Source organism: Tamandua tetradactyla, chromosome 17 (assembly GCF_023851605.1).
Source record: "Tamandua tetradactyla isolate mTamTet1 chromosome 17, mTamTet1.pri, whole genome shotgun sequence".
NCBI classification, from domain to species: domain Eukaryota; kingdom Metazoa; phylum Chordata; class Mammalia; order Pilosa; family Myrmecophagidae; genus Tamandua; species Tamandua tetradactyla.
In genome coordinates, this window is record NC_135343.1 from 8415596 (window position 1) to 8442907 (window position 27312).

Genomic DNA, 27312 nt, shown 5'->3' on the forward strand with positions numbered 1-27312 from the left:
AAAAAATTTAAAGAAATGCATGTTAAAAGGAATATGAATAGTATTTCATTTGTTAAAGAGGTAGAAAAACATAAAAATGCAAAATACAAGAACCATAAATCTAGGTAAGACTTAAGCCATGCTTTTTCTCCTACTGAGCTACCTACATTAAATTTTTACGATTTCTTTACCATTTTAAAGAAAAATTATGCTGAAAATTCAGAGTATTACTCCTTTCTTTAAAACAAAAGATTTAAAGGAAAAAAACCAGCAAAAATGTAGAAATTTTTGACTAATGATTATTTGATGGAGAAAGAGATGCTGAGGCAGTACAGTGTGCTGTAATGATTACGGACTAAGGAATATCATACGGGCTAAAATTCCATCTCTACTATCTATTGGTTATGCTTCTTACGCAAGATATTTAACATCTTCGTGTCTAAGTTTATTCAACTGCAAGTGGAAATAACAGTACTTTCCTCAAAGGGTTCTTAGGTTTAAATGCTTAATATTAATATATAAAGAAATTAGAACAGGGCTTGGCATATAGTAAGTACTCATTAGAGTTAGAACTATAAAAAAAAAAGAAAGACAACAGCACCATTTTCTTTGGGAGGGGGTGTGTGTGTGCAAGGACCAGGAATTGAACCAGGATCTCCCACATGGCAAGATGAACATTCTACCACTGAACCGTGCACCCAACAGTGGGGTTTTTCAGTGAATCTTTTCATCTCTAAAGATGAAAGAGGATATACGGCATCACTGGCTACATCTGCCTAAGAGGTAAGTGGCTAGAGTAAAGACGCGAAGGTGCAATTAATGGTAAAAGTTTACCATCATTGAGACCAAAGGAAGAAAGGTTTATTTGGTCTGGAACTGAAACTTTCTGTAGTGCACAATCTAACTCAACCTGAGTTAGAAACATAGGGAGCCCAAAATAAGAAAGAGGTCCTTAATCCTGCATAGATTATTGTAATGCCTGGATACATTCTAGAATATATTAGGCAGATCATCAAAAAGTATTGGCAAGGTTCCTGGAGGGATGGGAGAAAGAATATGGAACTTTTAAACCTTACCATCAGGGAATCCCGATACTGTGTCAAACTTTAGGGGTATCCAAATCAGTAGGCCATACCCTTGATTCTGAGGCTTACTTTGTGAAGCTTATGTAGGTAGTGGAGAAGCTTAGACTACCTATAGGTTATGCCTAAGAGTTACTTCCAGAGGACTTCTATTGTTGCTCAGATGTGGCCTCAGTCTCTCTAAGCCCAACTCTGCAAGTAAAATCATTGCCCTGTCCCCTATGTGGGACATGACATCTAGAGGTGAAAGTCTCCTTGGTGATGTGGGAGATGACTCCCAGGGATGAATCCCACCCTGGTACCATGGGATCAACAATTTCATCCTGCCCAAAAGGGGGAAAAGAAGTGTAATTAATGAAGTATCAGTGGCAGAGAGAGTTCAAATAGAGTCGAGAGGCTACTCTGGAGGTTGCTCTTACGCAAGCTTCAGTTAGACCTTGCTACCTGTCATAACCTGCCCTCAACCATGACCATTCCAGCCAATCCTAAACAACACCTAGGGAAGTATAGATTCCACAAGGGTTCCATGTACTAGAGTAACAAAGACCTGCAACCTCCAGATGGGTCCCAGGTCCAGATAAGTCCTGAAACCTAGAGAGCCCAGCCTCTTCAGTATATCAGATAGTTCCATCTCCCTACCCCATATTAGTGACAGACTCTTCCAATATGAAAAATCTAGAATAGCCATAGCCCAAACACCCCTAAAGAGAGGGATGGAGAGATCAAAGGTGATGGTGGAGTTATACAGTGAAGATAGGATTTAACAAATGAATATGAATGCTGAATCATTAAATTGATATCTCTTTTAGTCCCCAGTATCTTAGAGCAGCTAGAAGTAAAAACCTAAATTGTAGAATTGTAACCCATGGTAAACTCTGAAATCTGTTCTACAACTAATTGTGGTGCAGTACTTTGAAATTTATTGCTTTTTTGTATATGTGTTATTTTTCACAAAAGAAGAAGGAAAAAAAGTAGATTGTCATGATAAAAAAAAATTTAAGCCTTCTAGTCTCCGATATTCTGGAGCAGCTGGAAGAAAAAAACATCTGAGAGGATCATATGGTAGCCAACAACAAACCCTGGGATCTGTCCTATAACCACTTGTTGAAGAGTGCTTTGAAAACTATTGCTTTTTTCTTTCTTTGCTTTGTATATATGTTATACTATATAATAAAATGTTAAAAAAAAATGTATACCATCATTGATCTCTGTATTTTTCTTGGTTATTCAATTAGCAAACAATTGAAGCTAAGAAACAAAATAAACAAAATATGCAAATATCACAGATATCTTTGTGTTTTATGCAAAGATAAAACACAAAAGAACTGTGATCTTTTATGATGTTATAGAAATTAAGAAAAAGAATTTTACCTCCATTGAAAGTAACCTCTCCAAGGCAGTCTCTTGGTACTTTTGATGCACAGCGTTTATGACAGTTGAATTTGCAATCTAAAATAAAAATGTTCGGTTTATGAACTTAAGTAAAAAGACAGGCAATGTCAGATATAGTTCAAGACTTTCTTTAGATCATGATGGAGTATGATTAATAATGATGATGTTGATGATAATGAATAATAATTCACACGCTCAAGGTGTCCCACTTTTACTTATGCTTCTATTCAGCTTGCAAGAACCTTGGAGTTGACAGTCTTATAGGTCAGTGCCAGATATAATCTGCTCAAAACTACTGTATAACTCAGTGGTTTCAAAGTGTTGTCCCTAACCAAGCGTCAGCATCACTTGGGAACTTGCTAGAAATGCAAATTCTTGGCCCCAGATCTGTATCTTAATAAGCCCTTTAGGTGATGCTAAAATGGACAACCACTGCTTAACCGTCTAACACCACCTTTGAAAACATCTCCCAGCAATAACTAGGTAAAAACAAAATCTGGGTCCTGATTTAGAATGCCTCTGTAACTCCTGTGAGTCAAGAAAATCTTCATATCATGACAATCTTGAAGGTCATTACGAGGAAAAGCCTCACTAAATTAATAATTTGGTCTAACATAAAAATTTGCTTTATATGATTTTATCTTTTTTGAAAGGCCCTAGGAAAAATTCCTAAGTGATAGTAATTTTAATATTCACATATTTCGAACAATTGATTTCTATCTCATATGCTTTGAAAAAGGTTTCCCTTTTCCTATTTAAGATTTTAGAGCCAAATTTGTGGCCCACCTATAGTAAGTACAAAGGTTCTAATGCAGGCATTTTTATTTCTCAGTGTTCTTACCACTTATGTTTATATTTGGTTATGTTTTCAAATATTTTATATATATTTTCAAGCTGCCTTAAAGTTTTCACAGAACAGGGAGGAAATTAACAGATGAATGAATGAATGAATGAATGAATAGCTGTTCGTGGAACTGTATTTTCTCAAATGTCCCATGAAAGTACTTTGTCCTAATTAAATTATTTCTTTTCTTAATACTTTTTAGGTAGACAACTGAATGAAAATGATAACTGTTTTACTTTTTAAGTATCTTAATTCATATCATAATAATACAGGAATTATTGAAGTAATTTTGATTGATAAGTGAAATAGCTGAGCTAGACAAGAAATGTGACCATTTTTTGAACAAATATAAACATTCTTGTAGAGCCCTAAAAAATTAAACTAATACCCTAGTGTCACAGTTAAATAGCTTTATTTCAAAATCTACTCATCAACATATTTATTTCAGTTCCTCTATAAAAGGCTCTATTTTTATGCATATGGTTTTAGGATGTTTCTATACTGTTAAGCAAAGTGGCATTATTTACTATCTTTCCTAAGATTATCTGCTGTCTAGAGTTTGCGCATCTGTCATTAATCTTTCTCAAAACATTTTTTAGTGGCTGTTTGCCAATACACTTTCATACTGATATTTTAAAATTTAATTCATGTATTAACTGACATTGAAAAGCAATTTGTTGAAATAAAATTTCAACATTTATTTATGCCTAATAGCTAAATTTGACAACAAATGTACAAACCTGTTCTGTAGTCAATGTTCTCAGATGCTGTCAGATATCGTCATGAAAGCTTTCTTTTCTTATATTCTTAAGTTAATTATTATATCAAATAACTCATTCTGTGTTGTAAATACAGATTTATTGTTGTAAAAACCTTAAATTTAATATCTTATTTGGATAACTTGATAATTCAATTCCACAGATATTCCTAGTGTATAAAAAGTACTGTATCAAGAATGTTATAATAACCATATGAAAAAAGTATATAAGGTTATAATTAAATTACTTATATCCTATCCTGGCTCAATGACCAGTTATTTAAAACATTAAATCTATTTTAGTTACTGCTTTATTACACAGCATTGTTTAGAAGAAGATATGAGATAAAAGAAAAAATAATCTTTAAGCATAAAAATATACAACTAGAAGGAAAAATTTATTCAATTATTCTGTAAAAAACTGATTACATTAAAAGATGTTTCTGTAATACTATAATAGTGTCCTGAGTTAATATCCAAATATGGGTGGTACTTATAGTTTTAGTGGCTTCTATGATATCCTACCTATTTCAATGTGATTATCTCTGGTCTAACAGTTTTTGTACAATTTTCCTAGCCATGTAAAAAAAATAACAACAAAACCTTTGAAGCATGTTTGTATGTATATGTATGTATGACTGTTCAATGAAAAGAGGAAAGCATTATTTCTATTTCTAGTAATGTCTGGCTCTGGAATAAGAAAGATTTATGCTCAAATATCAGCGTAGCTGCTTACTAGCTGTTCTACACTGGCAAATGTTAAGTATGCAGGTTAAGCAGTGATATCTTACAGATTCAATTGCAATATTTCTATTTACTAGCAAAGTGATCTTGTACAAATTACTTAATTCTTTAGACCTCAGTTTCTTCATCTATAAAATGGAAAAGTATTGTTATTATTATTAACAAAAGCAAATTTCTCATATAGTTGCTTTGAAAATTAAGAGTATATAAAATATTTCTTTTAGGATAGTGCCTGGCACATAGTACATGCATTAAAGATATTAGTTGTAGTTGACACATACACATATGCATGTTTTTATGTCTTGTAGAGACTAGAACAATTTCTTTGACTAAAGTTTTTGTAATAGAAATATTTTAATTATATTTGCTAACATATACAGACTAGAATTTTACTTAAGAGAAATATCTAATCCTACCTTTACACTGCATTCCTTGGCGAAACAGACCTTTCAGTAACCGCTTGCAGTACTGACATATTGTAGGACGGCCGTAAGAGTGAACAGCAAACGTATGTGGCACTTTCACTCTGCACATCACCATCTTCTCCATCCAGATTGGCCGACCACTCCAAGAAGGAATTCTCTTACTTGGTTCCTGGTGAATGTGTGACTAAAACAGAAGTAACTTCCATAAGTCAGGACTAAAAACAAAGTATTAAGAGCAGGGCTTTTGAGCACAGTCATTTATTTGGGATGCTATAGCTGAAATTCTAAAATTGTGGATCTCGGCTTTTCTTTGGAAGTGTAACTCACCAACCCTCGAACGGGAAAAGCAGAGAGTTTTTTTTTTTTTTACCATTATTCATGTTTAAAAAGTCCTATCATCCTCATATACAAACATTAATTGATTAACTATTATTTGCCAGGCACACAAAGCATTTTAAAACTGAAAAAGAAAAATCTTAAAATGAATTTATAACAGACGTTCAAATTTCTTCAAAATCATGCCAAGGAATTAATCACAGAAAAAGTAAATAAAAATTCAGAAAGCAGTGTTGCTGCTCAGATTATATTGAAAAGGGTGTCTTAAAATATTTCGAAACAAGTCAATTTTCAAATTTACTTTAACAAGGCTAAAAAATAATTAATGATGATGATATAAATGATAGAAAACTAATTAAAATAACACTACCCTAGTAATAAGGTAGTACCTTGATATTTTTAATGTCTTCCAGTTTGGATTTTTCCCTAATATAGCAACAAGGAAAAATACAGAAAGTGCCAATTAAACACTTCTTTTGCAATCTGAAGTTTAGGTGGACTTTCGTAACTATGGCCCTTTCTATACAAAGGGAACAATCAGACTACGTTATACATTAGTCCAGCATGCCTCATTCCATTCATTGAACAAACATTCACTGATCAACTAGTACATGTGCCGAGGTTATAAAAATGAATAAAACATAGTCCATGTACAAATTTAAATAACTACCACCTAAAATATTACAGATTTTGTTAAAGCTATTTACAATTTTACAGTCAGAACTGAGGCTCTTTTTAGATGACTTCTGAAAGTAGTAATGACAAAAACTGAGAGAAGTTATTCTACATTGATATATTCAACCAAAGGAAATAAAAGTAAGAATAAACCAAGAAACAGGAGTGTAAAGGAGAAGTAAAAGTAGTAGAGGAAAAAAAATTTCTGAAGAAAGTTAAGAGGGAGAATAGGAAAGAACAAATTAATGGAGGAGAGAACTATAAAAAGAACACAAATGTAGCCACAGATTGACAGTGTCTTACTAATAGGCAACCAAAAATTTTCCAAAATTACTTATGAAATGGTTTAATTCAAGAAAAATACAACAAAGGTGTTAAAACCCATACTGCACTCGCATGCTTCAGCTGTCCAAGGAAGCCTGCTCCAGTCTGGTGCATCATGTTGTCAGGTATTAACACCTGCGGCAAAAGGAACACACTATGATTCTGCAAAGCTGAGAAAGAAGCCAGCAGGAACCAGAAACAGATACTTTAGACCTGTGCTCTTCCTTCGTTCCTTTTCTAGTGTCTCAACCACACTGCTTCTCCTGCTCCTGCCTCTACCACTTAGGGTATGTCTCAAGGCCAAAACACAGGACGGAATGGAATGATCCAGACATCATCATCAAGTGAACAGGACACTCCCGAAAGACAGGGCTTTCATACCAGGTTCCTTCTTATTGCCAATGGCCTATCAGTAGGTCCTGCTGGGATGAGGACACTGGGGGCGTGGCATAGAACATGTATCCAAGGACCCACCCAGGGGGCTGTGCTTGCAGCAGCCAACTAATCTGTCATGTCCAGTACAAGTAGCGGCAGGGTAAGATGGTGGCACAGAGAGGTGTGGAATTTAGTTAGTCCTCTAGAGCAGCTAGTTAATAGCCATAAAATGTCTGGAACAACTGTTTGGAGGACATCGTGACTGGACACATATCGCACACCAGTCTGGAAAGGTGGAAATGCAAAGATCACAGCACAAATCTGTAAGAAAAACCCCAAACTGTGGAGGATGGTGCACTTCCCACACTGGCACAGCAGGCTCTGTTAGAGATAATTCCTTGTGGGAAAAAGAAGTAGTCTCTAGAGGAGCAAAGGAAGGTAGCTCAACCAAGCTCTAATGGCAGTTTTAATGAACAAATTCAGACTGCTAAAAACAAGCTCTGAGCACAGATAAACCCAGTGTAAGCAGGAAAGCAACCCTGAGGTCTCTCCTTGACAGGGAAGAGTTGGGGGCTGAAGGAAAACAGACAAAAAGAAAATAGAAGCTTCTGGAGTTGATTGAGCTCAGAATACTGGAAAAGGGCTGTGCTGCAAGAAAATGGGCACGTAGAGCCGATCACCAACCCTAACTCTTTTTTGTTTTTTCCCATGGGCAGACACCAGGAATCAAACCCGGGTCCTCTGGCATGGCAGGAAAGCATTCTTGCCTGCTGAGCCACCGTGGCCTGCCCACCAACTCCAACTCTTGACTTACAAAACTCAGGCGCTGGGGACTGGCTGAAATAGCTTTTAAACTATTATAAGTAGCTCATTAGAAAAAGCCTCAGGTATTTTCAATTGTCAATACTGACCCAAGGAAGGACAGAGTGAAGACAGGTCTGAGAGACAAAGTAACTAGTCAAGTGAAGGAGATAATGCCCTAAAGGGCATATTTTCTCCAAGAAAAGGGCCTAGGGAGTGGGGCCCAATTCAAGTGGCAACCCTCATTCAGAACCCAGGGGTTGGAAAACAGAAATAGCCTAAGCTTGCATTCTGCCTCTGTCTTAGCCATGCCTCTGGCAGGGACATGGTCTGCTGAGAATTAAAGGCACTGCATTACTTTACACAGGTGGGGAGCTGTGGGCTGACAAGTACCACCTGCTGGGCAGGATAGGAAAAGTACAGGGCCAAGAGCCTTCTCAGAAAGACTGGCAGCCTGCTGAAAATATGTTAAACTTTCCCTCATTTTTGAAGGATAGTTTTGCTATCCTCAGGGAAACATGATACTGATTTTACTCTTCTCCTTTGACCTGGGCCTGTCTGGTTTGAGAGAATCTGATTGTGGTTGATAATATCTGAGGAGACCCTCCTCAAAAACAAAAGGTCCCATTTAGGCAAGACAAGAACCAGAAAAACAAGAGCTGAAAAATTCTGGTCCTTTTAATAGAACCTATGCCAAAGGTCTAGAATAAGCTGAACTGAATGCTAAAGAACAGATAGAAAACAGAGCAAACCAAAAAGAAATTCCTAGGTAAAAGAGTGAAAACAACCTCCAGAATGAACTCATCAATGAAATCAGATGCCTAGTTAGGAACAAAAAATTATGAGTCACACTAGGAAAAATGAAGATATGGCTCAGTCAAAGGAACAAGCCAACATTTCCAATGAGATACAGGAGTTGAAACAACAATTAAAGATGTTCAAACACAATGCTAAATCAAGTAAAAAATCAAATCAGCAAGTTGAGGGAAGAGATGGCAAAATACATGGAAGATAAAAAGAAAACATTGGGCAACCATAAAGAAGAACTCGAAAGTTTGAAAAAACAAATGGCAGAACTTATGGGAATGAAAGGCACAGCAGAGATGAAAAACACAATGGAGACCCACAAAAACAGATTTGAAGAGGCAGAAGAAAGGATTCGTGAACTAGAGGACAAGACATCTGAAATCCTACACACAAAAGAACAGATAGGGAAAAGTACGGAAAATGTGAGCAGGGTCTCAGAGAACTGAATGACAACATGAAGTACACAAATATGTGTTTTGGGTGTCCCAGAAGGAGAAGAGAAAGGAAAAGGGGCAGAAAGAATAATGTGGAAATATCACTGGGAATTTACCATCTCTTATGAAATATATAAAATTACAGCTCCAAGAAGCACAGCACACCCCAAAGAATAGATATGAGCAGACTTATTCCATGACACTTACTAATCAGATTGTCAAATGTCAACAACAAAGAGAGAATTCTGAAAGCAGCAAGAGAAAATGATCCATCACGTTCAAGGGAAGCTCAATAAGACTATATGTGGATTTCTCAGTAGAAATCATAGAGGTAAGAAGGCAGTGGTATGATATATTTAAAACACTGAAAGAGAAAAACTACCAACCATGAGTTCTATACCCAGCAAAACTATCCTTCAAAAATGAGGGAAAGTTTAAAATATTTTCAGACAAGCAGACACTGAGAGAGTTTGTGAACAAGAGACCTGCTCTACAAGAAATACTAAAAAAGCACTGCAGGGATATAGGAAAAGACAAGAGAGAATGGTTTGGAAAAGAGTACAGAAATGAAGACTATCAGTAAGGGTAAAAAAAAATACAGAGAGAGAAAAAAAGATGATATATAAAATCCAAAACACAAAATGGTAGAAGAAAATACCTTTACTGTTCAAGCGGCTATTTATGTTACCATTCTATCTGAAATATGTAGAAGCAGGCTGAAAGGAATTACAACTACCAAGAGGTAGTATTAAGAGTCAAGACTTACACCTAGGTCTTCTCCTCTGCAGTACAGGGATTCTCCACATATTTCTATCTCAACACATCTGGACATATAAAGTAGTCTTTTACTCTCCCATCTCTTGAATCTTTTTAGAATGATCTCTGACATTATAACAGAAACTGCCTTTTTTTTTTTCCTTTTTAGAAACTGCCTTCTTATATGCAAACAATGACAATCTCAAAGTCAGACAAAGGTTTCCACATTGATCTTGCCTTTTCCAACTCTATTTCGGTATTCAGTCAAGTTTAATTCCCTTGACTCCTTAAAAATTTCATTGTTCTTATCTGTGAAATCAGGATAATACCTATACCTCCCAGGATTATAAGTAAAGCATCTAGCATGAAGCCTGGCTCATAAAAGTTTAAAAGGCTTTCAATGTGCAGGTACTCAGAGGTTGTTCTTCACTAAGCCTGATTCAGATTTGGGGTTGCTCATTATCTACTAATTGCTATCTCCTCTATTCCTTTAGAGTCCACTCGTCCCACCCTTCCGTCCCTCTGATTTTCCCCAACTAACTCTTTTCTTACTGTACCTCCTTCTTTTTGACTGCTTGGAATTTCAAAAGTAATCTTCTCGAAAGACATTACACTCTTCAGTGTCTACTTGTTCTAAAATACTTCTTTACAACATCTTACATTTCCCTAAAAGATTCTCATTCTGAGCATAAATATAAACTTAATGGTTTAAAATGTAATACCATATCCAACTGCTCTATCATTCTGTTATATCCTAATCTAGCAATTTTCAAGTAGAAATACCTGGCATACAAGTATCATTTGTGGGGCTCTCTTAAAATAACATAACCCTACCCTACAGCCCTTAATTCCAACTAAATTCCCTTAGGCAATTCAGCATATACAGTCTTCTAACTTCTACAACAACTCTTTCCCCAAATTCTTCCATGAGTTTATAATAGCCCCTACCTATCATTCCTTATACCACAGCACTCTTCTTTTACTTTAAAAATCTCATACTCAGGCTAAGCAATATGTACATATGAGTTTTTTTTTTCCATACACAAACTTATTTATATTTGTAGTGTTAACCAGTGGAACACATAGGTCTATACAAACCCTTTCAATCATGTTCACCTTCAATATGGTAATATTACTTATAGACCCACCAGTGAACTGCCTTCACTTCTATCTATTCCATTACATTTGAGTTCAACCTCATTAGCTAATTGTTCACCCATCTCTAGCTTCTATGAACATACAGGTTTTTGTAGTAGGATTTCAGAGGCTTTCACTCTGGTGCCTTAGTTAAGCAAAATCTTGCAACAAGGGTGTTAAGACAATAGCCCAAAGGCTTGATTTGGCCAGTAATTCAAAGACCAATAGGGTTATAGAAACAACTAAAAGACAAAAGATTGCAACCTACAGATGTAAGTCATTTCAATTACCATAGAATGTGCAAGGGAATTATTTCTTTCTCCCCTGATCTCCTATCTTTACCTTTGTAAGGTACAGTGAATTAGAAGGGAAAAAATCACTGATCTAAGAATGACGAGATCTGGGTTTATTTTCTACTATCTCTTCCTAATTTACTCTGTGACTTCTAACAAGTCACTCAGACGTGATAAGTCTCAACTATCTCATCTATAAACAAATGTAGTGAAACTCCTCACTGGGATACTGAAGGTCACCAAGATCATTCACTGACTCATTCATTCATTCCAGTACTTCAAAGTACCAGTATTGTTCTGAACATGGTGGGGCACAGAAAGATACAAGCCATGTCTCCTTCAACCTGAGTGCAATCTGGTACATGAACATTGATTTAAGGTAAAATGTTACATATATCATAAGGAAGTTTGAAAAAAGTGCTATGTAATTCAGGAAAAAAAATAACATAAATAAGGGGACTATCAAGAAAGATTTTAAACTGGGTTGGAAAAAGCAAGAACAAAGTTAGGGGAAGCAAAGGTATATTCAGAGAATGCTGAACAGCACAGTTAGTTGGAAACAGAGTAATGTAACAGTTTCCTAGTGGGGAGTGTACTGGGAAACCTAATTTGGCTGCAGTAAGATGAAGTGAAATGTGAGGACCAGGAGCCAAAATACCAGTTAGAAGGCTACTGCAGCAGTGCAAGTGATAATGCGATCCCAAGGTGTGCAACTGCAGTTCATTATGACTGGGGAGCTCTGACTCCAGTGTCGCATTTTAAGTTTCTTACGAATGTTATTGTCCTTCAGTATAAAACTTTATCCTCTAGGATAAAATCACACACCCTATGGAAACACAGGAGTAACTAGTAAAATACCCTCCTATTACATTATAGCACATACCTCTTCACTGGGAGGGGCAACACATTCAGGCTGTAGGGGCCTTGGAATGGAGAGGCCTGGTCCTGGCAGAGACACATTTGACAGTCGTCTTTTTCTTACTCCACTGCAGTTATTTGGAATCTTGAAGGCACATCGTTTATGATAATTTAATCCACAGCCTAAACACATTTTAAAAGGTTAAAAGTAAGTAGATTAAAAAAGTTTTACTAAGCAAGTGTGAAACGTAAAAAGCAGGTGCTGTTTAACTTAATTTCCTTTCTCTGGTAGAATATCTACACTAATTAAGAACTCTTCTGACAGCCTAACTGGAAGCCTAGAAATTTAAGAAGAATGGTAAACTGTGAAAAAAAAGCTTATTTAGAAAGGTAAAATCTAGCTTAAAGAACTGATTATTAAGTGCGGGCCCTCAGGCATTACCTGGGAACTTGTGATCAATTATTGAGCCCTACCCTAGACCTACTGAAACAGAAACTCTCAGGATGGAGTTCACCAAAGCATATTCTAAAAAGGTGTCCAGGTAATTCTGAGCATGGTCAAGTTTGAGAACTAGCTGGCCAGCAAATTGGTTTAAAGCACTGCCCAGCAAACTGGAACATGCAGCCCAAATGCCTCCTTGATTTGTGAAAATTTATATGAAATTCAAATGTCAGTATCCAAAAATAGTCTCTACTTGACCATAGCCAAGCTCACACATTTACATATTGTCTATGGCTGTTTTCGTGATACAGGAGCAAAATTAAGTGTCTGTAATAGATACCATATGGCCCACAAAAGTGCTAGAATATTTACTCTCCAGTCCTATACAGAAAAAGTTTACCAACCTCTGCCTTAAGAAACTTTTTTCTTAATCAGAGATGTGTACCTGAAGCCTGTTCCTCAGAAATTCTAATACAGTATTCTAAATGGGACTCTTGCATGTATTTTTAAAAATGTGTCCAAGCAATTTCAACATGCAGACATGGTTAAGAATTGGTGGCTTAGAGAGTACCAATGGATTGTCTTTGGAACAGGAGAAATGCTATTACAAACTGTGACTGACCACGTATTAAATAATTCCACAATTCAAAGCATCAACAAGTCGAGTTTTTGAAACATAACTTCCAATGTACACAGCTCCCACATAGCTATAAGAGAGTTCTTGAAAACAGGTGGCTAACATTTAAGATACATCACTTAACAACATTTATGAATATAAGTTAAAAAAATCAAAATTCAAATATTTTCTGTAAAAAAGGGCTAGCAGTATACTTACTGCATTACTGTGAGATGTGAATAAGAATGTATGTTTGTCATTGGCTTGGTGCCTGGCACATTTTCTACTGCTATGGACTAGCGAAAGCCCTGGACTCAAACTGTCTGAGTTCAAAATCTGACTCTATCTCTTAGTAGCTGGATAACCTTGGAAAGGTCCTTTAATTTCTTTCTCTTCAATTTCTCACTTAGTAAAAGGAGGATAAAGGGAGAACCTCAGAGGGTTCTTATGAGTTAAATGACCTAATCCATGTGACTTTTTTTTTTTTAACATGAGCAGGCTCTGGAAATTGAACCCAAGGCTCCAGCATGGCAGGCGAGAACTCTGCCACTGAGCCACCGTTGTCCCAATGTGACGTTTTTAACACAGACTCTGGCACATAGTAAATACTCAATAAATGTTAAATATAATGAAGATGATAATGATGATAAATCATATAAATCTAAATTCAAATATTCTCTGTGCCACTTCATTGGCTGTGTAACTTTGTTTAAATGCAATCACTTACCTTGGTTATGTCTCAGTTTCTCAATAGGTACAATATCTTTTAGGTTTGCAATGAATATTAAAGAAAATCATATAAATAGTATGGCTTATAGTAAGTACATGGATCAAAATATGTGCCCCAAAATGGACACTATTTTATTTTAATAATTCTCTTTCTAGAGTCCTTCCTTCCATAAATATTTTTAGAATCAATCAGTCCCTAATACTGAGTTCGGTTTAAAAATCTGAAAAGATCTATCTTCAGAACAGACACTAGTAAAAGGACTGTTCCTGGACCACTCATGGGTGGCTCCAGCATTCTGATCAAGAGATAGCTCATAAAGACAACAAGTATTCAAGGATTAAAGATGAGAAGATAACACTTTTGCTCACTCTGAAATGTGTAATCTTAAATTTAAAACTTCTATAAATTACTACAAATAAATTTTATGTATCCACTATAACTTGTTTTGTACTGTCTATCAAGCAAAATCGTATGAATGAAAAACTTAATTTTCTTTCTAATAAAATCTGAATTAAAGATTGAAGCAGGATAATATGTCTCAAGAATCACAACTGATGTGGATATTGTATGTAAAAGACTTGTATTTTCATTGTGAATGAACCTGTGGGACATTTGGTGAGGCAAATAAGCCAGACAAAAGAGCAATTAGTGTATGGTATCATTTAAAAAACATTAATAAGAAAACAGGGGCCGATTGTAAGCTCTTATAACAGTCACATTTACCCTGAAGTGGTAATTATTATTTCTGAATTTTGAAAGGCTGTTTATATATACATAACCTGGTACTTAGAGTTAAGAATGAAGCTGATCATTTTTTTCTGTATATGTTATTTTTCACAAAAAAAGAAAGAAAAAAAGTCTATTGTGATGATAAAAAAAATTTAAGCCTTTTTTAGCCTCCTATATTCTGGAGCAGCTAGAATGAAAAATCTGAGAGGATTGTACGGTAGCCCATGACAAACTCTGGGATCTGTACTGTAACTACTTGTTGAAGAGTGCTTTGAAAACTGTTGCTTTTTTATTTCTTTGCTTTGTATATATGTTATACTACACATTAAAAAAAGTTAAAAAACAAAAGAATAAAGCTGATCATGTTGCGATTAAGGCCATTCAGAAAACACAGGAAAGGAAGACAGTGTCTATATTTTAGAACCTCATCTACTCTTGGAGACAAAAGGAAGAAAGGTTTATTTTGTCCGGAATCTAAATTTTCTATAACACATAATCTAACCCAACCTGTCGGGATAGATAATTTAAACAATACAAACACAGGAAACCCAGAATGAGAATGAGGGCCTTTAATCTTGTATAGCTTAATGTAATACCTGGATATATCCCAGAGTAGATTAAGCAGATAACCAAAAAGTATTGACAAAGTCCCTGGAGAGACAGGAGAAAAAATATGGAACTATTAAACTTTTCCACTGGGGAAACCCCAGATACTTTGCCAAACATGAGGGAAACCCAAATCAATAGGCCAAGCTCTTGATCTTGAGGCTTGCTCTTGTGAAGTTTATGTACGCAGCAGAGAAGCTTAGCCTACCTATAGCTACGCCTAAGAGTTAACTTCTGGAGGACCTCTTTTGTAGCTCAGATGTGGCCTCACTCTCTCTCTCCAAGCCCAACTCTGCAAGTAAAATCATTACCCTCCCCTTTACATGGGACATGACATCCGGGGGTGAAAGTCTCCCTGACGGCATGGGAGATGACTCTCAGGGATGAATCTGGCCCTGGCACCATGGGATCAAGAATGCCCTCATATCAAAAAGGGGATAAGAAGTGTACCAAGGTATCAGTGGCTGAGAGAGTTCAAATAGAGTTGAGAGGCTACTCTGGAGGTCATTCTTATGCAAGCTTCAGTTAGACACTGCTACTTACTGTAACTTGCCAAAACCCCAACCAAAACCATTCCAACCAATCCTAAAGAACACCTAGGGCATTATATAAGATTCTACAACAGTTCTACGCACTAGGGTAACATCCCAGCAATCTACAACCTCCAGATGGGTACTTGGACCAGAGAAGTACTAAAACGCAGAGAGGCCAGCCTCTCTAGAACAGCAACTAGTTTCATCACCCTATCCCATATTACTGACAGCCCCTTCCAACATGAAAAAGTTAGAATGGGCATAGCCCAAAATACCCCTAAAGAATAGGAGAAAGATCAAAGGTGATGGTGGAGTTATACAGAGAAGGTAGGGTTTAACAAACAAGTATGAATGCTGAATCACTATTATGATATTTCTTTTATTCTCCAGTATCTTAAGAGTAGTTAAAAGTAAAACCTAAAATGGTGGATTTGTAACCCACACAAACTCTGAAATCTGTTCTACAACTAATTATCGTGAAGCACTTTGAAATTTATTGCATTTTTATATATATGTTATTTTTCACATAAAAGAATCAAAAATATTTCTCCTAGCCTCTAGTGTTTTGGAGTACTTAGAAGGAAAAATCTGAAATAGTGGAATGGTAACCCATAACAAACTCTGAAATCTGTTCTGTATCTACTTGTTGAAGTGCACTTTGAAAATCATTGCTTTTTCTTTCTTTTCTTCATATATATGTATTTAACAATAAAAAGCATTAAAAAAAAAAGATCCGTTTTGTTAAAGATGACAAAAAGGTCTTGCCAAGAAATGTAACAAAACAAGGTTTCAGTGGCTGGCTAAGAGATTTCATATAGAGTTGAGAGGTCATTCTGGAGGTTACTCTTATGCAAGCTTCAGCCAGGTATTACACATTGCCACCGTATGCCAAGCCCCAACTAAGAGTAGTCCTGAAAACCCAGGGCGCTAAGACTCTATAAAAGTTTTACTTATTAAGTTTATTTTTCAGAAACTTAAAACTTCCAAATGGTTCCTATGCCAGATAAGCCTTGAAACTTATCGAGGTACCACTGTCTTACAGAACCTCAACCAGATGCATTCCCTTACGCTATATGTCAATACCCCTTTTCAACAAGAAGAAGTTAGAATGATCAGTGACCAGATAATCTTGGAGGCTGAAAGTATGGTCAAATGAGAGAGAGGAATTATGGCAGAAAGGTCAGGATTTAGCAACTGAATACCACTTCTGAACATTGTGTGGATGTTTCTTTTTGGTTTCTAGTGTATTGGAAGAGCCAGAGGGAAATGCCTGAAACTGTGGAACAGTAACCCATACTAGACTTTGAAATTTGCTCTATAACTACTTGTTAAACTGAACTTTGAAATTTATCACTTTTTTATGTTATAATTCACTATAAAAAAGTTTAAAAAATTATAAGAAGGTAAGGGAGTTAATATTTATTGAACAACTACTCTACCAAATTAACTCATTTAACCATTTATTCTTCATGAAACCCATGACATAGAATACATTTTACAGGTAGAGAAACTGATGCCCAGGGAGGTTTAGCAAGTTGCCCAAGAATATGAATAAGTGGCAAAGTCCAGATCTTTCCAATTCTAAACCATAGGTACCACCTAGTCACCAACTAATGATTCTGTTCTTTCATTAAGATTAAATAATGCAACATTTATGATTAAAGAATGCAACATTTATTTTGCAAGTGAAAAAAATGAAATCCTATTTCAAATGATCACAAAAATTTTAGAACACATACCTTCACATTTCAGTCCCTGACGTACCAATCCCCAAAGCATCTCACCACAATAATCACAAAAAGCAGGAGCTTTATAAGAATGTACATAGAGAGTATGTGGACGAATCTGGAAGTCTTCTACTGTGGCCAAAGCTTTTTAAAGAAGAAAAGAAAACAAACCTTATATTTGCAATTGCAATGCGATTGGAAATGCTCATTTTTGTCAAAGAATGTGCCTTAGGTATACAGAATCATTTTTCTTTGAATGGTTAATATGACCATTGAAAATAAATTGTTTTCAGAATATACTACTGTAATTTTAAAATTCTAGTTTGGGTAGTACATCAGCTTCAAATAATCAGAGCTCAAAATTAGGTCTTTAGGTTAGGTCTTTGGACCTTGAAAAGCATTTTCTCACAGTGACAAGATTACAAATAGTTGTTAGATCTTTTCAGCCCAGTAAACTCTTTAATGTTTAAAAATCAGGGAAGTAGAACACTAAAAAAAACAAAAAAAAACAAACAAAAAAAACCACACCACTGTGGAAGTAACTCAATTAATGTTTCTGTGGGAAAAAGCATTTTTAGCATCCCTGGAGACACTCTCTGTCCTCCAAAGTACTACTGGGTAAGAGAAAGAGACTCTTTCCCCCCCAGTAGTAATCAAGCAGTAGACACATGGCCCGCCCTCTCACCTCCACCTGCAAGTCACTGGTGGGTGCCCCTGTGGTCTGATGAAGCGTCCACAGCAGAGAAGGAATGGACATGTGCATGACCTCCAGAGATCAGGGAATGAGGCCCCTCTGGAGTGAAGAGGAAAACAAGGATTGGGAAGTGTATAGATTAGGGGTTGGGGTTTAGAAGATGTATGGTCACTGTAGGAGCCAGATGAATGGGAAGGATGCGAAAAATGAGACGAGAACATGGGGTGCAATAAGGAAAGATCATTATCGTCTGAGAGGGGCCCAAGAACAGAATACAAAGATAAGTTTGGGAAGAGGAAAAAAGTGTGGGCAGGACTCTGCACCTTTCGCCGTCCAGCTTGTTTTCTTCCTTCCATCTCCTCCTCCACTCCTTTCCTGCCAAACAAGTAGTACTGCAGCCTACCACATGCATTCGCATGGCATTTTTTCTCCCCTGACATTTGTCACTAACAATCCTGCCCATGTGCTGTTGGATGAGATCAGAAATAGTGGGGGCTAAGGGACGAGTGGTGAGAATGGATGACAGTGAAAAGGAAAGAGAGATAGGAAAATGCCCATTGAGAACAAAAAGGGAAGGAGTAAGCCAACCAATCATTACTGCAGCTTCCTCTTCCATATTTTTATGGTTTCTCCTCTCTTCTTGATTTTTTTCTGAACTCAATTCTTTCTTTTAATGCTTTTCACAGAAATGGGGAAAACGGTACAGAATTTCAGTATACTTATTTTAATTTCTTTAACTCAAAGAAGAGTACATCTCTCTTTCAGTTCAACTGATAATTCCCTTAGTGTAGTACCACTCAAATAAATAATTCACGGCTTATTTTCCTAGTTCCTCATTGTTGTGCTATAACCTCCTTGGAAGTTAAAAACCATATGTTAACTATTATGATAAATGAAGGAAGTGAGCAACTATATAGTACAAAGAACAAAATAACTGAACACAGCATTTAATTAAAAAAGAGGCTTGTTGAAAAAAATGGCAACAAAATAACTTATTTACTCACCTGAAAGAACAGCTTCTACTAGGTCTCCTTCATGTATTTCCTCTGCTGAGGTAATTAGTTGCAAAATATTTTCTGAGTTCATGTCATGGCGAAAGAGAAGAATTTTATCATACATGCCAAAGAATCCACACTCTGGAAACTGCAGGAAAATAATTCTATATCAGTATATTCACAGTTTTCTATTTTTATAAGTAAATGCCTCAATGTTATGAAAGGATTTTAAGTGTAGTGCTTAAATTTAACCTAACACTATTTGCTAATAATTCTATTAATATCTTAAAAAAAAAGGCAAGCATGTTCTTAAGTATTCTAATTTTGAAGCTCAAAAGTAAAAGAGCAAACAAAAATAAAATAATTACTTATTATTTTAAAACACGTATCTCTGCCATTAATTAAAAATACAGGGTTTCTGTACTCAGTGATGGAGAATATACTCTTGAACTTACTGCTACTCTATTCCTTTTTGGTTTTATTTTTGTTTGTTTTATATGGCTATATATTTTTTACATTAGAGAAGCTGTGAGTTAAAAAAACAATCATGAATAAAATACAGGATTCCTGTACACCACAAACCCACCATTTGCATTGGTGTTGTACATTCGTTACAACTGATGATAGCACTTTTTAAAAATAATTGTACTATTTTTAAAAAAACAGTAGTTATTTTTGTTACAATTAATGAAAGATTATTAAAATAGTTGTACTTATCCATTATTTATATCAGCTGTATTTTTCCCATATACCAGCCTATTATTACCACCTTTTATTAGTATCATATATTTGTTATAATTCATGAAAGAACCTTCTTATATTTGTACTATTAACTATAGTCCATTGTCTACAACAGGGCTCCCGGTGTTGTACAGTCCTATATTTTATCTTTTAATTTTTATTCTAGTATTACCTACATGCTAAAGTTTTGCCTTTCAACAATACTGACCTATATATATTATCACTGTCAATTACACTCAGAATAATGTGCTACCATTGCCATCATCCATTTCCAAAACTTTACCATCAGCCTAAACAGAAATTCTATAAAGCAAAGCATCAACTCTTCATCCTCTAACCCCAATCTATCTTCTTGATAACCTATATTCCAGATTCTAACACTGTGAGTTTGCTTATCATAAACAGTTCATAACAGTAGGACCATGCAATATATGTCCTTTAGTGTCTGGCTTATTTCACCAACATAATGTCCTCAAGGTTCATACATGTTATTGCATTCATCAGGACTTCATTCCTTTTTACAGCTGAATAATTATGTATTGCATATATATATATATCTATCATGTTTTCTTTATCTATTTCATTCGTCGAGTGATGTACATACACTTGGGCTGCTTCCAACTTTTGGCCATTGTGAATAACGCTGCTAAGTACACTGGGTGAAAATATCTGTTCAAGTCCTAGCTTTCAGTTCTTCTGGGGATATACCTAGTAGTGGGAATGCCTAGATCATATAGTAATTCTATACTTAGCTTCCTGAGGAACTGCCAAACTGTCTTCCACAGCCCTTGCACCATTCTGCATTCCTAAGAATGAATGAGCGTTCTTATTTCTCCACATCCTCCCCAACACTTACAGTTTTCTCTTTTTTTTTAATAGTAGCCATTCTATTAGGTACGAAATGATATCTCATTGTGGTTTTGATTTGTATTTCCCTAATAGCTAATATGTTGAACATTTTTTTATTGCTTTTTAGCAAATTTTATTTCCTCTTTGCAGAAATGTCTGATGAATTCTTTTATGCATTTTTAAATTGGGTTGTTTGTCATTTTACAGTTGAGTTGTAGGATTTCTTTTTATATTCTGGATATTAAATACTTATTGGATTATGTGGTTGCCAAATATTTTCTTCTATTGAGCCAGTTGTCTTTTCATTTTATAGACAAAATCCTTTGACGCACAAAAGTTTTTAATTTTGAGGAGGTCTTAAATATCTAGTATTTCTTTGCTTGTGCTTTGGATGCGAAGTCTAAGAAACCATTGTCTACCACAAGATCTTGAAGATACTTTCTACATCTTATTTTAGGAGTTTTATAATCCTATAAGAACTTATATTTAGGTCTTTGACCTATTTAGAGTTAATTTCAGTATAGGGTAGGAAATAGGGGTCCTCTTTCATTCTTTTGCATATGGATATCCAGTTTTCCCAGTACCATTTGTTGAAGAGACTATTCTTTCTCAGTTTAGTGGACTTGACAGCCTCATCAAAAATCCACTGGTATGGACATTTGCACACCAATGTTTATAGCAGCGTTATTTACAATTGCAAAGAGATGGAAACAGCCAAAATGTCCATCAACAGACAAGTGGCTAAACAAACTGTGGTATATACATACGATGGAATATTATGCAGCTTTAAGACAGGATAAACTTATGAAACATGTAATAACATGGATGGACCTAGAGAACATTATGCTGAGTGAGTCTAGCCAAAAACTAAAAGACAAATACTGTATGGTCCCAATGATGTGAATCGACACTCGAGAATAAACTTGGAATATGTCATTGGTAACAGAGTTCAGCAGGAGTTAGAAACAGGGTAAGATAATGGGTAATTGGAGCTGATGGAATACAGACTGTGCAATAGGACTAGATACAAAAACTCAAAAATGGACAGCACAATAATACCTAATTGTAAAGTAATCATGTTAAAATACTGAATGAAGCTGCATCCGAGCTATAGGTTTTTGTTTTGTTTTGTTTTGTTTTGTTTTGTTCTTATTATTAATACTTTTATTTTTTTTCTCTATATTAACATTCTATATCTTTTTCGGTTATATTGCTAGTTCTTCTAAACCGATGCAAATGTACTAAGAAACGATGATCATGCATCTATGTGATGATGTTAAGAATTACTGATTGCATATGTAGAATGGTATGATTTCTAAAAAAAAAAATGGTCAGCACAATACTGCCTAATTGTAATGTAATTATGTTGGAACGCTGAATGAAGCTGCATCTGAGCTATAGTTGTTTTTTTTTCTCATATATTTTTGTACTTTTTATTTTTATTTTTGTTTTCTCTCTGCGTTTTCACTTTATTTCTTTTTCTGTTGTCTTGCTATTTCTTTCTCTAAATCGATGCATATGTACTGAGAAATGATGACCATACACCTATGTGATGATATTAAGAATTACTGATTGCATATGTAGAATGGAATTATTTCTAAATGTTGTGTTAGTTAATTTTTTTTAATTAATAAAAAAATAAAAGAAAAGAAAAAAAAAGAAAAAAATATATAAAACAGGGATAATGATGTTCCCCAGTTCATGGTTTTTTGTGAATATTGGATAAAGATGCAAAGCATTAAGTACATAATACATGCTCAATAAATGTCAGCTATCAACAAAAAAAAATAGAGTAAGGGAAAGGGTTTGTTCTGGTTTGAAAGGATGTATGCCCCCTTGAAACGCCATGTTTTAATCAAAATCCCATTTCATAAAGGTAGAATGATCCCTATTCAATACTGTATGTTTGAAACTGTAATCAGATCATCTCCCTGGATGATGTGATTTAGTCAAGACTGGTTGTTAAACTGGATTAGGTGATGACATGTCTCCACCCATTTGGGTGGGTCTTGATTGGTTTACTGGAGTTCTATGAAAGAGGAAACTTTTTGGAGAATAGGAGATTCAGAGAGAGCAGAGCAGAATAACATAGCCACGAGAAGCAGAGTCCACCAGCCAGTGACCTTTGGAGATGAAGAAGGAAGATGCCTCCAGGGGAGCTTCATGAAACTAGAAGCCAGGAGAGAAAGCTAGCAAATGACGCCATGTTCACCATGTGCCCTTCCAGCTGGGAGAGAAGCCCTGATGGTGTCTGCCACGTGCCTTCTCATTTGAGAGAGAAACCCTGAATTTCATCGGCCTTCTTGAACCAAGATTTCTTTCTCTGGATGGATGCCTTTGATTGGACATTTCTATAGACTTGTTTTAATTGGGACATTTTCTCGGCCTTATAACTGTAAACCAGCAACTTATTAAATTCCTCTTTTTAAAAGCCAAAAAAAAAAAAAAATCCACTGGTAACACAGAGATCTTTGGAGATGCAAGAGAAAATACCCCTTGAGAAGCCATTTTGAAACAAGAAACTGGAAGTCATTGTATGCCTTCCCAGCTGACAGTGAAACCCCAAATGAAGGAAGCCAGGAGATGAAACCTTGCTCCGGAGAAGCCAAGTGAAGAACCCCCACAGGAAACAGAGGCTGAAAGCAATGGAGCCCAGGAGCAATGGACCAGCAGATGCTGGCCACATGCCTTCCCAGCTAACAGAAGTGTTTCAGACAGCATCAGTCTCTTAAGGAAGACCAAACTGGAAATTCAGAAGGCCCTTGCAGAAGATGCCACCGTGTATGAATATGACAGTATTTATGATGCAATGCAGAAAAGGAGGAAAAGTAATCACAAATTACCCTTGGGAAAAAGACTGAAAGCCCAAGCATGTTCATAACTTACTAAAAGCAGCTGAGATCAGAAAAAAGGAGGAGGAAAAAAGCATGGATAAGAAAACTCAGAGAGAACGAGAAATAGAAAAGGGAGAATTGATGCTAGTCATTTGTGACATCTGCTTATAAGAAAAACTGCAAGAGAGAGCTGAAGAGGAAGAAAGAGAAAAGGGGAGTGCTGCATTTGAAGCACATTTGGATGTAACTAAGCAGAAAGATCTCAGTGGATTTTATAGGCACCCATTAAATCAAGCAGTTGGTGAAGAGGAAGCACCTAAATGCACCTTTTGTGAAGCCAGGTCTGAAATAAAGGAAGAGAAATCAAGAGGTTAATGAAGTGGGTTCAGAGAACAGAATACCACATGAGAAATGCATTCTCCAAACTGGTGTGAAGGTAGAGGAAAACCCAGAAGCAGACAGTGACTGTGATGCTAAGAGCAGTGAGGTGGATGAAATGGGAGAAACTAATAAAGTGAACTGCAGAAGGATAAAACCATGGAGACCTCCTAGAATGGCCCCAAGCTTCACAGCAATCAAACCCATTCACGGTCACCTAGTGAAGAAAGAACACAGTGCCAAACGCCACATAAAAAGCTCCAAGATGGTGGTGCAGTGGCAGAATTCTCGCCTGCCATGCTGGAGACCGGGGTTTGATTCCTGGTGCCTGCCCATGCCCAAAATAAAAAGTTCCAAGTCAAGAGGACATGAGAAAAGGGAAGATATGCTCCCAGAGAGACAATCCAGTGACCAGGAGAGGTTTACACTGACTGGGATTACCTTAAAGAAAAGAAGGATTTCCACTGGCAGAGTGAGGCCAATCATTAAGAATTTCACTGGAAGAGGCATGAACAAGAAGATAAATCAAGAGAAAGCAACCAAATAGAGAGAGAAAGAAATGACAGAGTGGAAAAGGGGAGAAAGACAGGGAGAAATATCCTCCAAGAGGAGAGAGAGGCAGCAAAATGATCATGACTGACACCTGCGAGAGGAGGCAGGCGAGAAGGAAGAGAAAACTAAAGAGAATGAAGAGCATATATAAGTTAGGAAGGAAGATATGAGAACAAACGATAAATACAAAGATAGAGGAAAATGAGAAGTAAGGAATCCTAAATTCACAGATAGGGAAAAATGAGAAGTGCTCAAACCTCAGAAAGAAATCAAGGCAGAAAGGAAAACAGGCCAAATTCAAGAGCAAAGGATAGGTTGTTTGACCAGAAAAAATCCAATAAATGAGAAACATGGAAAAGGACAAAGAAAAACTCATTAGCTCTGAAACATCACTGGAAGCAAAAAACAGAATCACAAAGAAAAGGTTATAGAAGGGCGAAAAACCAGAGTTTACCTGAGGCAGTAAGCAAGTATGCAAAGCAGAATAAGAAGAAATTGTAATGTCTGCTAGACAAACTTGGCCACACAAATGGAACAGGTTAATGCAAAGACCCATATTGAGAAAGAAGATGACTGACGGCTGCACCAATAGAAAGAGCTATGGAAGTACAGAAAGTTATTACTCTTGGAACACACTGTATAAAAGAAAAAAGTGAGTTAACAATGGTTTGGGACGATTTTAAAAATATTTTTTCAAATCTGATTTTTCATTTAGTTTTTAGGTTTAAATCAAAATGCAGTCTTTGAGGGAAATCTGACTAAATGTCCAGACGCCAGCAGAAGATAACGGATCACGCAGCAGAAAATTGAAAATATGGCCCAGTCAAAGGAACAAACCAATAATTCAAATGAGATACAGGAGCTGAGACAACTAATGCTGAATATACGAACAGAAATGGAAAACCTCTTCAAAAACCAAATCGATAAATTGAGGGAGGACATGAAGAAGACATGGGCTGAACAAAAAGAAGAAATAGAAAAACTGAAAAAACAAATCACAGAACTTATGGAAGTGAAGGATAAAGTAGAAAAGATGGAAAAAACAATGGATACCTACAATGATAGATTTAAAGAGACAGAAGATAGAATTAGTGATTTGGAGGATGGAACATCTGAATTCCAAAAAGAAACAGAAACTATCGGGAAAAGAATGGAAAAATTTAAACAGGGTATCAGGAACTCAAGGACAATATGAACCGCACAAATATATGTATTGTGGGTGTCCCAGAAGGAGAAGACAAGGGAAAAGGAGGAGAAAAACTAATGGAAGAAATTATCACTGAAAATTTCCCAACTCTTATGAAAGACCTAAAATTACAGATCCAAGAAGTACAGTGCACCCCAAAGAGTATAAACCCAAATAGGCGTTTGCCAAGACACTTACTAGTTAGAATGTCAGAGGTCAAAGAGAAAGAGAGGATCTTGAAAGCAGCAAGAGAAAAACAATCCATCACATACAAGGGAAACCCAATAAGACTATGTGTAGATTTCTCAGCAGAAACCATGGAAGCTAGAAGACAGTGGGATGATATATTTAAATTACTAAAAGAGAAAAACTGCCAACCAAGACTCCTATATCCAGCAAAATTGTCCTTCAAAAATGAGGGAGAAATTAAAACATTCTCAGACAAAAAGTAACTGAGAGAATTTGTGACCAAGAGACCAGCTCTGCAAGAAATACTAAAGGGAGCACTAGAGTCAGATACGAAAAGACAGAAGAGAGAGGTATGGAGAAAAGTGTAGAAAGAAGGAAAGTCAGATATGATACATATAATACAAAAGGCAAAATGGTAGAGGAAAACATTATCCAAACAGTAATAACACTAAATGTTAATGGGCTGAATTCTCCAATCAAAAGACATAGACTGGCAGAATGGATTAAAAAACAGGATTCTTCCACATGTTGTCTACAGGAAACACATCTTAGACCCAAAGATAAACACAGGTTGAAAGTGAAAGGTTGAGAAAACATATTTCACACAAATAACAACCAGAAAAGAGCAGGAGTGGTTATACTAATATCCAATAAATTAGACTTCAAATGTAAAACAGTTAAAAGAGACAAAGAAGGACACTATATACTAATAAAAGGAATAATTAAACAAGAAGACATAACAATCATAAATATTTACGCACCGAACCAGAATGCACCAAAATACGTGAGGAATACACTGCAAACACTGGAAAGGGAAATAGACACATATACCATAATAGTTGGAGACTTCAATTCCCCACTCTCATCAATGGAGAGAACATCTAGACAGAGGATCAATAAAGAAACAGAGAATCTGAATATTACTATAAATGAGCTAGAATTAACAGACATTTATAGGACATTACATCTCACAACAGCAGGATACACCTTTTTCTCAAGTGCTCATGGATCACTCTCAAAGATAGACCATATGCTGGGTCACAAAGAAAGTCTTAACAAATTTAAAAAGACTGAAATCATACACAACACTTTCTCGGATCATACAGGAATGAAGTTGGAAATCAATAATAGGCGGAGTGCCAGAAAATTCACAAAAACGTGGAGGCTCAACAACACACTCTTAAACAACGAGTGGGTCAAAGAAGAAATTGCAAGAGAAATTAGTAAATACCTCGAGGAGAATGAAAATGAAAACACAACATATCAAAACTTATGGGACGCAGCAAAGGTAGTGCTAAGAGGGAAATTTATTGCCCTAAATGCCTATATCAGAAAAGAAGAAAAGGCAAAAATGCAGGAATTAACTGTCCACTTGGAAGAACTGGAGAAAGAACAGCAATCTAATCCCAAAGCAAGCAAAAGGAAAGAAATAACAAAGATTAGAGCAGAAATAAATGAAATTGAAAACATGAAAACAATAGAGAAAATCAAT

General features: G+C 36.0%; 1 protein-coding gene and 1 pseudogene across 4 annotated transcripts in view; one reads left to right on the top strand and one right to left on the bottom strand.

Annotated features, from left to right (window-relative positions):
* PRKD3 (protein kinase D3) overlaps positions 1-27312 on the bottom strand; it is a 132830-nt gene that overhangs the window by 40306 nt on the left and 65212 nt on the right. For all 4 annotated transcript variants that reach the window (XM_077134013.1, XM_077134010.1, XM_077134011.1 and 1 more), the window contains 5 exons: positions 19101-19239; positions 17415-17546; positions 12045-12202; positions 5215-5407; positions 2433-2510 (listed from right to left, as the gene is read on the bottom strand). In XM_077134013.1, the coding sequence (XP_076990128.1) occupies positions 2433-2510; positions 5215-5407; positions 12045-12202; positions 17415-17546; positions 19101-19215 (676 nt within the window). In that variant the 5' untranslated portion in view covers positions 19216-19239. The remainder of the gene's footprint in view (positions 1-2432; positions 2511-5214; positions 5408-12044; positions 12203-17414; positions 17547-19100; positions 19240-27312) is intronic.
* On the top strand, positions 19395-25022 carry LOC143661640 (nuclear speckle splicing regulatory protein 1-like; annotated as a pseudogene).